A 13,617-nucleotide genomic window follows, 5' to 3' on the forward strand; every position below is an offset into this window, starting at 1 on the left:
AGATTTTGATGGTGTTCGACTCTTAATTTGCATTTTTATTTTTTCAAGTATTTTCTTTTAATAAATTTTCTATTCAAGCATTGATGGCACATGGCTACTGATAGATATATATAATGTTGTTGTTTCACATTTGGCCCCGTGAATTTATTAAAATACGATTTTATTAATGATAAAAAAGAAGAAAACAACCCTTGAAAGAAGAGAGATCAAAGATCGGGCCTAGTTAAAACCTTTCTGGAAGGACACAGACTTAACTTAATTGGTTATATAGCTTTAAAAAATATCAATGATTGTTGAGTTAAAAACTATATATTTCTCATAAAGTCATAGTATTATGCCAAATTGAGTATTCATCTCACTATGAAATTATGTCACTTCGCACACGTCAGAATCTGCATGTCATCCTCGATGGAATTAATTATATTTCCAAATACTGAAAATCACATACGAACATAAAATAACTACAAATTTGATTTATATGACTTCAGTAATCGAATAAAATTAGACTAATTTCACGATATATATGATAATTGATATGCCAAGATGACAAGGGATATGCGATAATCATAAGAACAAGTGGTGTTTTCGTCATTGTGTACAAGAAAAATAGTGGAGAAACCACCAAGAAATATAGTCGAACTCCGACGAAAAGAAAAGCGTCAGTAATTACTGACGATATCCTTGACATTATATTTTCTACATTGTACTTATTTTTTTTTAATTTTTTTTGTATTTTTTATTTTTAATTTATTTTTTAATAAAAATAAATAAGTTACCAAAAAATAACTATAATGTAGAGAATATGATAAAATAACTAAATCTTATTTTTATTTATAAAAATAAGTTAAATAAATTAAATTATTTTCTACTTAGTTAAATTGTGGGTGACCACAACGTGACTGTTTAGCATTACTCTTTGACTAATGCACCAAACTTGAATACGTTTAATTCTCATTTAATAAAGATAAATAATGAATTTTAACAAAAAAAAAAACAAAAAGTAAAAGGAAATAAAAGTGAGTGGTAATTTCAGCATTTAATTCGACACCAATATTTGAGGCAGTGGTAAGACGAGTTTTTTGAGCATTTTACTAGATACTCCTTTTGATAGTGTGAACGCAAAAGAAATCAGATATTAAAAATCTGATTATAAAATGTACAAAAAAAGCTACACGGTTGGATCTATCAAATCCTATGGTTATTATTCTATCTTAGATCTAACACGTAGGTGAACTCATTGGAGTGCATCCCTATATATATGTGTGTGCGCGTGCGCGCGCGTGTATGTCAATTTTGCTCAAAGCAAATTCAAGCATGAAAATAAAAAATCAGTTTTAATCAAATCAAATTGAACCAAATCGAACCAAATCAAAATTTATGGTTCGATTTCATTATGCAAAATAGTTTGATGAGGGTTGGATTTTAAATCTAATTCAAATTTAAATATTTTGGGTTTAGGGTTAGGAACTTAGGATTTAGAATTTTTTTATATAATTTTCATAAAGATTAAGACATTGTTAATTTTTACATTTTCAAAATTCAGACTATTTTTGCAAATTATTATAAAATTTGGGCTATAAACTATAATGAATTCCATTTAAGAATAACCTTTTTTTACAAGAAATATCTAAATATAAACAAATAAGCAATTCGCACGTAAGCGGGTACAGTGGAAAGATAACCATACGCAAGCGGGATCACTACCCCCACAAATATGAGAACACTATCCACACAAAGTGAAAAAACTACACCGCATGCATGTGAGAATGAACCCAAAATCTCTCATAAAAGAGAGTGCTTTTGGTGTATCAGTTTTACCATTTGAGCTAGGCTTCATCGGTAGAAACAGTAGAATAACCCTTCTTAAAATTATTAGTCTCAAACATCGCCTAGAAAATGCTCTGCTTTATAGATTAATTTTGAATTTTAAGGTACTATGATGCATGTAGTCATTAATTTTGTTGGTTTCTTAGGATGACTTCCTAAGTCAACGTACCTTTGTCTAAGTCTTTAAATATTAGTTCACACTTCACATTAATATGAAATTACCTGTAATCTTCCTGGATAAGAATGATCGTGTATATATATATATATGCCGATCAACGATGGATTCAAACTTTGAAATATTTCGAAAATTTTGATTATTTTATCATTTAAATTAGTTTTACTTAATTTATATTCTATCAAAAAGGGAACTTTTTGAAGTATGAACTTGAAAATATTGCATGGGGTTCGGGGGCCAAATTTTTTGGACAGTCTCTAAATTCCACCTTTGTACCAAAATTTTTGAGCATTCTGTAAAATTTATTTTGTATTCAAGTAGAATCTTAATGGATTTAGAATTAGAATTTGATCACCGGCTATAATATATTATCTTTTTAATGATTCAACCAAAGATACATTGAAAGCACATAAAAATCTACATATATATATTTTTAGAAAAACTAATCAATCTTTTATAACTATAAATTAGTTTTTATTATTATTATATTATTTTTTAAAATCTTTTATAAAAATGAGACTGTGCTATGAGTTGAACCATGTAGATATCAGGCTAAATATATTTAATATATATAGAAAAAAATTTGAATTTACAGAGATTGGCTCTAGTTCAGTGCAATTCCAAAGTAAGTCCACCCCTAAATCGCCTCAAAAAGAAAAAGAAAAAAAACGTACACCCTTAAATAGAATTAGAAAAATTCTATTTTTAAAAATAAAAATATTTAATTATATATTTATCAATTATACAAAGTAAACGATCTTCGACTTGTATAAATGATCTTCGACTTATTGTTGGAGTTGAGTGAATCCCCCAAAAAAACACGGTTACTTTCTAAAAAGAGGAAAAAGGTTTACTTTACAAAAGGCTTCCATTTTAAAAAGCAATGTTTCTTTTTGGGCAAACTTTGTGACATAAATCAATAAATCATTAGTGAGACGAGAGAGAGAGAGTCAAGGTCAGTCGCAATTGCTTATTCCACTCGATTTTTTTTTTTTAACACTAACTTTAATTTATAAATGATTTTGCTTACAATATATGTAAACAGTATTGTGAGAATGGCTAATATTAATAACTTTACATTAAGAGCCACCCTCCTGTTTAGGACGTTTGTACAGTGCAATTCATTTAATTTTTTGTATTAGTTTTTAATTAACTATACTTAAATAAAATTGTAAATTCTGATTATAAATTAATACTATCTTAATTAAAAAATAAATTAATGTACCCTATCGTTGCTGTCCTATAATTCCTTTGTATACACTTGTTTATTTACTTTCAGGTCAGACCATCTAGATCTAGCCTTTGATTATACACTTTTCAATAGTGTGACGGTTTCAACAAACAAATTTGTATATTTGCTAAAAAATATCAATTTTTGTTGACTTTTGGGGGGCATAATTTCATACCTTATGTCAGAAATACAAATTCACAAATCTTAGCAAATAAGCTATCATTACTTCTGGCATATTTAATATAGAGATATAAGGTTCAATCCCTATCGTTGGTGCCCTATAATTCAAAAAAAGAAAGAAAAGAAAAGCAAAGAAGCTAGCTATTTTATGTAACACCTTCAAAATATGATAAAATACAATACTAGAATGTTAGTAGCTATAAATAAGCGAATATATATATATAGATGCATGTAATCAAATTATAATTAGCTTGCGTGCATGTGTTGCATTTTTCAGCCATAGAGTGATTGATACATGAGGTCAAAGAGATTAGATCGAGTCGAGTCCACTGTAGAGCGATTTTTAAATTTAATTATTATTTATATAAAAATAGGGATTTTGGCAAATAAAATCATGAATTATTTTGAAATTACAATTTTAAGGTGACTTTTGAAGTGTGGTGAATTAAATCACCATATTAATTTTTGCAATTTCGTCCCCTAATTTTTTTTGGTCGTCGGATTATTGAATTGGAGTTTACGGGGATTAGTTCGCTACGTAATGTTTATGTTCGCGGTACATTCCCTTTATAATTTGAAAAAATTTGTAATTGAAATTGTACGAAATAGTGTTGTTCCTTACAAAAATAAGGCGTCATCTTTACTAATTCACGTAAGCTCCAATCCAGCACTTCGACGACCAAAAAAATTATTAAGGTGACGGAATTACAAAAATTAGAAAGGTGGTGATTTAATTCGTCACACTTCAAAATCACGTTAAAATTATAATTTCAAAATAATTTGTAAGTTTATTTGCCCACACCTCCTAAAAAAATATAATTAGCTCTTATTAGCTTAATTATAAAACTATGCAAAGCATTCAAAGTGAAATAGAATGGGTCAAATTCACACGTTGCATTCAATCTATTAATGTGGGGTTCATATTTAATTATTGGTGCAACCAATCCCAACTTTTCAAACAAACGATGACGTTCCTAATTAAGAAACTATCCATCCTCACGACTCATGAAATTTCCACATAGAAACAACAAAGACTTTGATTTCTTTTTCTTTTAGTCGTTTTTTAAATATTTATTAAGATAGTGATTTATATATATTTGGCTTGCTCATCAAGGAGAAAAGAAACTAGCATATACTAGTATTGTTTTTCCTTTTCTTTTTCCATGGATAATATCAAATCAAATATTGTATAATCTCTATTTCTCTAACCATGACGTATAGTTAAAGAGGTTAATTAGCAAATAAATCACCACTTTTCTATAATTTCGTATTAGACTCAATTTCTAAAATATTTAAATAACGATAATACTTTTTAATTTGTAGTAATTTCAGCACTCCCTAAGTTACCAAATAGATACAAACATTCAAACCATGTAGTTTTAAGTTCACCTTCCAAATTTTTGTGTATTTTTAACATCCCATTTTTTATTTTTATTTTTTTTGTGGTGAACATGAATTTCCTACATGATAGGAAAGCAAAATGGCGTTGTTTCGGCACATATAATTATTGGTAAAATAATTCACAATTTAGAAGTTGTTGCAAATTAATTCTACACAGCCTTCTTAAGTAGTTGTAAAATTCAACACAATCTGTAATACTTTTCCGGTTAAAACAAAAAAAAAAATCATATAATTTTTATTTGACTAATTAAACTACTATAATTCCATCCTCGTATCATAACTTGTATATATTGCACATGATTTAATATACCAAAATAACTTTCGTGAAATAAACTAACAATTTTAGAAGGATAATTAAGAACATACCTCGAGAGAAGAAGTTCATTAGCCATCTCCTCCTATATATGAGTATGGTTTGGAAATAGATGCCAATCACACAATTTATAACAACCGGTAACGCGGCATATTAGATTTCGTTAATTGTAACGAAATTTTCTTGATCAAGACATAAATATATTATACTTGCTATGTAAATTTCATTGGGTTATTATAAAAAAATAGTCAGAATGTCCACTTTTTAATTCAAATTTATAGGTATTATAAATATAGGCTGTATTTATATTCGTTGTTAAGTTTATAGTTCGAGTCGAAATTTTGATCAATTGAAACTGACGTGGAATTATAAAATAAAAATAAAAATCACATATATATACGACAAATTAACTTCAAAAAAATAAAAACTATTAGTTTCTCCCACCTCCCCCTTCTCTCTCGCACACCACGATTCAACGTTCCTAGCCGTTGCCACTTCCCTCACCCGTTGGATCGTGCTGCTTAGCAACGATCCAACAAGCAAAGGAAGCAGCGCGCGCCAGGAGGCTGAGTCGTGTTGTGTGGAGAGAGAGAGAGAGAGAGAGAGAGAGAGATGACGTGATTTGGAAACTGAGGGAAAAACGAGGCAGATGACGTCACTACAAAAAAACCTTATTTTTGCGACGGAATTAGAGACGGATCCCCAACACGGGTCGTCACGTACGAGGTACGACGGATTTAACGACAGAAATATGAGTTCGGTCGGGTCTGCTTTTGAGACGGAATTTAAGACGGAATTTCCGTCTCAAAATTCTAAAGACGGATATTTTCCGTCTTAAATTTTAATTTAGAATTAATAATAATAAATTTAAAAGTTAACGACAGATAATTTCCGTCTCAAAATTTATTTTAAAATTAATAATAATAATAATAAAATTAACGACGGATTATTTCCGTCTCAAAGATTAATTTAAAATTTATAATAATTAAATTGAAATGTAACGACAGATTTATTCCGTCTCAAAATTTAATTCACGCTTTTCAGCGCCAGATTTCTTTCTCTTCTCTCCACTTCTTTTTCCCTAAAATCCTAAATCCCTACCGCCTCCAGCCACCCCACCGCCGTCCACAACCTTCACCGTTCACCGTCCTCCGCCTCCACCAGCTATTGCCGCTGAGGAACACCTTCGCAGCCCGCGCCGTCAGCCTCTACCTCCGCAACGTCTGCAATCTACAATTCGAAGAAGAACCGAAAGCGCCCCTCCGCCGCCGCCGCCGCCGCCGCCGCCTATTTTGTTTCGGCAGGAGTTAAAGGTATGGCTTATTCCGTTCAATTTCTGTTTCGCCGCAGCCTATTTACAATTTCTGTTGCTTAAAGTTCAAATGTGGCTTATTCCGTTCAATTTTTGTCCCAGCCTCCAATCGCCACCACCGCCTCGGCCCTCCGGCCTCATCCTCAGCCGTCGCCGGTCCTTCCCTGACCCCGTTGCTGCCTTCCTCTTCAGGTAAGTTTGTTGCCTCAATTTGAGGATGATTTGTGTGTTTTGGCAGTGAAATTGGGACACCAGTTCCAAACACCGCAGACATTATCTAGTTTTAGTTTTTCAGTTGGCTGTGTGGGATTCAATACTTATCTGTAAAAGTGTGGGCATTTCGGTAGTTTGAGGAAATGAGTGATCCAGAATTGTTTAACGTGAAGAAGTTGATTCCAAATGTGACAAACTTATATTGAAATCTTTCTGTTAATGATTTTTTTTGACGTGATTTATAATTGGTATCTCTAAAATATTATTCTGTTAATGATTTTATTTTGACGTGAGGGCAATTTCAGTATCTGAAGTATATTGATATCTCTAAAATATTATTCTGTCATTGTAGATTTCCTTTTCGACTAGATCTTGTAGGATCTCGTCCCGTGCAGTTTCCTGTTTTAGAGATGGTATAAGTAGAATTGGATTCATATGAAGTAAGCAATTTATTTTTGATTTGTTTTGACTGGATGGTTTTTGAACAGATTATGCATATATTCTGCAGCAATTCCAATATTCAGTTGGAATTTGTATGCAACTTTATTGGCTAAACCCCTGCTCCTTCTTAATAATCAACCATTTTTCTCTTATCATATAAGATGGTGTATTACGATATGAATTCTTGAAACTTTTATATCTTGATTCGTCGTTTGGGATCCTCACAGATTCTCCGCCGATCTGCTGCCCAAACATTTCAAGCATAACAATTTTTCTAGCTTTGTCCGACAGCTCAATAGTTATGTGAGTCTCACTATCGTTATTGTTCATTTTTATTACTCCTCCAAGCTTACAAAACAATTTTTATGTGTTTTCAGAATAAAATACAATTTGTGTTCATTTGTTTCGTTTTTATGTGCAAAGTTTTGTTTTGTCTGATTTCATTTTCTTGGTTTTTAAGTTTTAACTTGATTTGGAATGTTAGTCTGTTCCTGTCTCATCAATTCTAAAATTGCTTGAAGCTGACTTTCATCCAATTTTATTTGCTTTTCTTCTCAATTATGAAGCTGACTCTTTCATCCAATTTTGTTGGGAATAGCTGCTGATCTCCCATCATTTGTGCTGCTTATTGATGATTTGGTTCAACACTCTGTTTTTTCCTTAAATTCTTTGAAAATTTTCTATTTTGTTTCTTTGTACAGAGATTCAAGAAGATCGATCCAGATAGGTATGAGTTTGCGAGTGAAGGGTTCAAGCAGGGAAAGAAGCATTTGCTGAAGCACATCACAAGGAGAACGTACAAGTCTGATTCCCTTCAACAAAAAGGAGCTCCGGATTCCACCGATCACGGAGTCGGGGCAGAGCTCGAAAAACTGAGGAACGACCACTGCGCATTAAGAGCAGAAATCTGGAAGATGAGGCAGCAGAATGAGAGCTCAATGCATGAACAGGTTACTACTAGATGCAGTTGGAGGCGTATCGGCCAAGAAGCGAGTTTTTGGGATTGGTTCACGTTCTCATGCTTACACGTCCACCTCTAGATCTAACCAAGGAGCCAGTTTTAGCTCACAGCCTCAGCTTGATGCAGTTCTAGCCGATAAGATGAAGGAGTACGGGGCTCAGATGCAGGCTAAGATGGAGGCTAGAGAGGCGCAGATACGAGAGGAGGCACAAGCTAGAGAGGCTCAGATGCGTGCAGACGTACAAGCACAGTTGCAGGCACAGCAAGCCGAGTTCATGAAGATGCTAGTTGAGATGAGGAATCTACCACCCCCTTGATTATGTTTGTTTTAGGAACTTGAATCTATTTTGCTAGGTGCTAACTTTGTTAGATACTAGAATTTGGATTGTTAGATACTTTGTTGATTATCGTTGACTATTTGGATTGTTAGATACTTTGTTGATTATCGTTGACTGTTGGTTACTATTTAAAGTTTATCTATTATGTTGCTTGATGAAAGTATTAGAATATAGGTAAATAACAGAATTTAAAAAAAATAAAAAAAAAATATTGGCAGTTTTAGCGACGGAAATTCCGTCTCAAAATAAAAATAAAAAAAATTCAAAAAAACTGACAAAAAAAGTCTAACGACGGAAATTCCGTCTCAAAAGAACGGCGGCGGCGCCGGAAAGTGATCGCCGGAAAATCTAACGACGGAATCCTTTCCGTCTCAACTAGAGACGGAATTTCCGTCTCAGTTTCCGTCTCAAAATTCGGTCAACACACACGACCACCAGTCAGTTAGAGACGGAATTTCCGTGGCTATTCTGTCGTTAGATTTGAGACGGAAAATAAAATCTGTCGCTAGAGAATTTAGCGACCCAGTTATCAGCGTCCCCGTCGTTCAGTCGTAGTTCTGTCGTAACCAGAATTTTGAGACGGAATGTTCGGGATTTTGAGACGGAATTTCTGTCGCTAGAATTAATTTTTTTTGTAGTGCGTGATTTGGAAAAAAATGTTAATTTTTATAATTTTACAGGTTAGTCCGTCATATTTTATTTTTTTATAATTATACATTAGTTTTCAACAAGACATGTCACTTTCAGTTCACAAATTTTTTGAATCTGATTATAAACTGAATAATATATGTAATTACAAATTATAGTTATAATATTTATTAATTTGAGCTAAAATATAAACATGGGGTCAAAGTTAAGACAATTTTTTAATAATATAACTTCGAAATTTTCTTTCGAGTGTTGATAGTTATGTTCGATTACTAGGAAATTTACTGGAAACCCACAGTTGTAAATAGAGATGCCAAATAACTATTTTATGTGAAAAATTGTCAAATTTGGAAAGATTCGAATATACTATGAGTCCTCTTTTGTGCATGTCTGATGATGTATCGTCTATATATGAATTGTGTTCTTTCTGAAAATTGATCAAATTGCCGGAAATGTACATAGTAGGAGTAATACCTTTGTCCATGAAAAATTTATCACAATTTTTTTCTTTTTCAATCCGTTCACAAAAAATTTATCACTTCTATTTATAATAATAGGGTCTACAGTCTACACAACCCCACTCACATTTGAAGACTCCTGTGGCAAATTTTTTATGGACGGATGAAGTGTATCGTTTATGAAAATGTATATATTTGATCTTATAAATTGGTTTGTTGCGCGAAACATTTTTTATGCATCTTTTACGAGGGCTGAATGTATATACTACTACTCCCCTCGTCCCACGAATCTTGACACGTATTCTTTTTTGAGACGTCCCACGAATCTTGACACATTTCCAAATAAGGTAATAATTATTAACTTCTCTTTTCTACTTTATCACTTTTATTATTTATTAACTATACACTTAAAACACTAATCTACAACTCCTTAATTCCCTTGCCGAAACCAAACGTGTCAAGATTCGTGCGACGGAGGGAGTATATGTTAAGCAAAAATGGTACACATTGAAAAAAATATGGAAGAAGCCCAATGCAAAATTTGTTCAAAGCTGGTTGTATGCTTAATTTGATATGGGCTTCCCAAATTCTTACAGTAGGCTTTTTGTCAGAGCCCAATATCATCGTTACCAAATCCACCTTGTATGAAGAGTAAATTTACAATAAATGGGAAATGCCTTCTTCTTCTTCTTCTTGTTTTTAAAAATCCCAAATGGAATGTCATACAAATTTTCATGAAATTTTTGGTGAAGATCACACACAAATTAATGTGGCATGACTAAAAACGTGGTTGCTATATATAGCTGCAGCGAGCAGCCAACAGTAAGTAACATCAACTAACATTTTTACAAAACTTAACGATGCAAATATAGAGGATATATAGGAAATTGAAGGCCATCAATTCATTGCAAAAACCGAGTGAAAGTAGCATATAACGATTAAAGCCACGGCTTTGTCTGCAAAACTCTCACAACAGACTCATCCACCTTAAACGCTCCGGCCAGATAAGTTGAGTTGATGGCCGGCTTCGCCGCGAAAACATTGTCCGGTATAAAAACAAAGCCGGGATTCTGGCTGTTGAGAGCCGCCAACGCGACACTTTCTCCCCTCGCCGCCACGTTTCGCACGGTGTGGACGAGCCCGACAGGTATGATGAAGACATCACCTTTGTTCACAACTTTGCTGTAATATTTGTATTCTGGGTACGTGGTGACGAACCCAACTTCGACCGCACCTTCCGCCACATAGAACACCTCCGACGCCCTAGGGTGGGCGTGCGGCGGGAAGTAGCCATTCCGCGCAAACTCCAAGCGCGCGAATGTCATGCCCAGAGCGTTGAACCCCGGCACAGTGGTTGCGTTGGCAATGACGAAGGCGAGGCCGTAGGCGTTAAAGCTTCCGGGGCGATCTAGACCGCTGAGGAAGAAGTCGTCGGCGGTAACTGTTTTTGGGTCCTTGCATGCTGCTTAAGATATAAAGTAAGAATCATTTTCAGCCCTTAATTAGATCATCAAGATCTACGGTTTGATTCATCGTCCTGTTGGATGAATTCATGGTCCTGAGTTCGAATCCCAAAGGTAGCAAAAATTTATTTTTCACAATTCATACCTTTATAACAGCGAATTCATACGTGTTCTACATAAAATTCATACATTGAAAATTGTTCTTATTTTTTGTTTTAAGAGGTGTTCTGATCAGTTCTTTCAATAGACGAGGGTAATATTTGCAAGTGCTATATATCTGCTAAAATAATTCAACATAAGATTAAAGAAGGTTAGTTACCATTTCCTGTTGGATCTGCAACGCAGAAGTCTTGAAGAGGACGAGGGTCGAAGGCAAAGGATACATAAATGAAACTGATCAAGAGGGCTAATGTGATGAACAAAACAACATTTGAAGCCATTTGGAATTCTTAACTTTTTTTTATTTATTACTAAATGAAAATCAAGAAAGCTTCCATGTTTTAGGTTGTAAGAGTGGAGGCCTCTTTTTAATTTATAGAGGTGTTCCAGTAAGATTGGAATGTCGTAAGCCCGTATGAGAAATGTAAGAAATACATGGTGAAAGGTACACTAATTATTATCACCCGGCTAGGGCGGCTGTATCGTATTGTTCGGTTCTCTGCGCTCGCCCTGGCGGCCCACCTCGACGTGCCCGACCCATCCAATAAAGTATCATTTTTTGTTATTAATGATTAATAAAATACTATTAATTATTATTAAGAAAATGTCATTTTATATCATGTTTTGACGTACATGATTTCATTTATTATTGACAAAATTAATCATTTATTATTAATAAAAATATTATTCGTAAAAATATCATTTACGTATAGTAACTAGATGAAGCAGGGCCACGACGGAGCAGGGTGGGGCAGGTTGGAGCAGGCGCGGATTGACCCGATCCGAATGGTGAGGGAGACAAAGAAGAGACCCGCTCTAATTATATATAGAGTGCGTTTTTTTTTTTTTTTTTTTTTTTGATCGGGCAAAGTCATGTTAGATGTTAGTAATTAGTTTCCCATCCACTCCAAGAACCACCTTATTTCTCCATTCACCAAGATCCACCTTATATCTCCAATCTCCAATTCGCTCCCAAGAGGGATCGAACCCGGGTCACTTCACTTAAGTGAGGACCCGGTGGCCAGTGGACTAAGCCCCCTGGTTTATATATAGAGTGCGTCTACTTTGATAAATAAATTTATCATGGGAAAAATGAGGAATAACAAAAATTTATGTTTTTAAATACATAATTTTTTGTCTTTTTTTCTTATGATAAATTTATTCATCAAAATAAACACACGCATACCCTAAAATTAATTATATCCGAAACTTAGCTAATTAATTTTGCCAACCCTATTCTACAATCTCTTATCAACACTAGCAAAGATGACGTGCATTCGCACGTAAAAATTAATTATTTTAATGAATAAATTTTTATGAGTGTAAATTTATATTTTATTTCATTTTATAGAAATATTTATCATTTTAATGTATTTTTTGAACCATTTATTGGTTAATTCTTAAAAGTATAATGTTATAGAACTCATAAAATTAAAATAAAAAAAATTAAATTTAGTATAAAAAATTAATTTTAATTAATTAAATATCATCTAATTTTGTCGTCATATTTATTTTATAGGTTTCATCTTTACATAATTAAATTTTTTAGGGAATTACAAAATTAATTTTAATTCCAAAGATTCTAGCAAAATTAAACTTTTAAAAAAGTAATCCTTTATATTTTAATTCTAAATTATTAAAATTATATTATAAAAAATAATAACTTATACGATGAAGAGTCCTAATGGATACTACTACTTAAATAACTATTAAAATATAAAAGATAAACCATAATATATTTATAGATATATTATATATATAATATATTAAATCACACAATTGACCTTAAATTAAGTATGTATAAGAGATATTATAGACAAATCAAATTTTATAAAACATGGCTACTTTATAATAGGTATAGATACGTTGCAATTATTAAAGCTTTACTTGACAAATTTCCTTTTTGCAGCCAACTGTAGTAGAATAGGGTTGGCAAACTTTTATTTTCTTTTCGGCTAAGGTTTTGGAGATGATTATTTTTGGAGTATAACTGTATAAATGTACCTTTAAAATTGGATTAAGAAAAATTGGGTCTTGAGGCAAAATAGAAATGAGGTGATTTTGGGGATAATCGAGTGTATTGTATAATCGAGCTGTATTTGCACTTAGACCCTGACCTGCATTCAAACTCAAATCCGTATCTTGACTTGAACCGTGCAAATGACACTGTCCGATTATACAAATAACATTGCGTATAAATGACACTATAACATTATAAAATGACACTGTGTATAATTGACACTATTTATAAATATAAATGACACTTACTGTAATTGACACTATAAGATTATAAACGACACTACAATATTTTAAATGACATTATAAGATTGAAAATGACACTATAATATTTTAAAATATTGCAATGCCATTTATATAATCGAGTAATGTCAATTATAAACAATGTTATTTGTATAACCGAATAGTATTATTTATACGATTTGGGTCGGGATGCGGATTCGAGTCAGGATGCAGGTTAGGGTCTGAGTATGGGTGCAAT

The 13,617-nt window shown here is 32.7% G+C and overlaps 2 protein-coding genes across 3 annotated transcripts; one reads left to right on the top strand and one right to left on the bottom strand.

Annotated features, from left to right (window-relative positions):
• The first annotated feature begins 6,509 nt into the window (after positions 1 to 6,509).
• Positions 6,510 to 8,530, top strand: LOC131024778 (heat stress transcription factor A-9-like). Its single transcript, XM_057954316.1, has 5 exons — positions 6,510 to 6,631; positions 7,005 to 7,065; positions 7,141 to 7,185; positions 7,298 to 7,396; positions 7,795 to 8,530. The coding sequence occupies exons 1-5, from the start codon at positions 6,510 to 6,512 to the stop codon at positions 8,131 to 8,133; spliced, it is 666 nt and encodes a 221-aa protein (XP_057810299.1). The 3' UTR covers positions 8,134 to 8,530.
• Positions 8,531 to 10,354: 1,824 nt separating this feature from the next.
• Positions 10,355 to 11,463, bottom strand: LOC130985068 (putative germin-like protein 2-1). Of its 2 annotated transcripts, none has more exons than XM_057907843.1 (2): positions 11,281 to 11,463; positions 10,355 to 10,960 (listed from the first exon to the last, which is right to left on the bottom strand). In XM_057907843.1, the coding sequence occupies exons 1-2, from the start codon at positions 11,399 to 11,401 to the stop codon at positions 10,437 to 10,439; spliced, it is 645 nt and encodes a 214-aa protein (XP_057763826.1). In that variant the 5' UTR covers positions 11,402 to 11,463; the 3' UTR covers positions 10,355 to 10,436. The 2 variants fall into 2 exon arrangements, with proteins under 2 accessions (XP_057763826.1, XP_057763825.1); XM_057907842.1 differs by having other exon boundaries at positions 10,355 to 10,963; positions 11,281 to 11,446.
• Positions 11,464 to 13,617: the final 2,154 nt, after the last annotated feature.

This window comes from Salvia miltiorrhiza, chromosome 5 (genome assembly GCF_028751815.1).
Source record: "Salvia miltiorrhiza cultivar Shanhuang (shh) chromosome 5, IMPLAD_Smil_shh, whole genome shotgun sequence".
Taxonomy (NCBI): Eukaryota; Viridiplantae; Streptophyta; class Magnoliopsida; order Lamiales; family Lamiaceae; genus Salvia; species Salvia miltiorrhiza.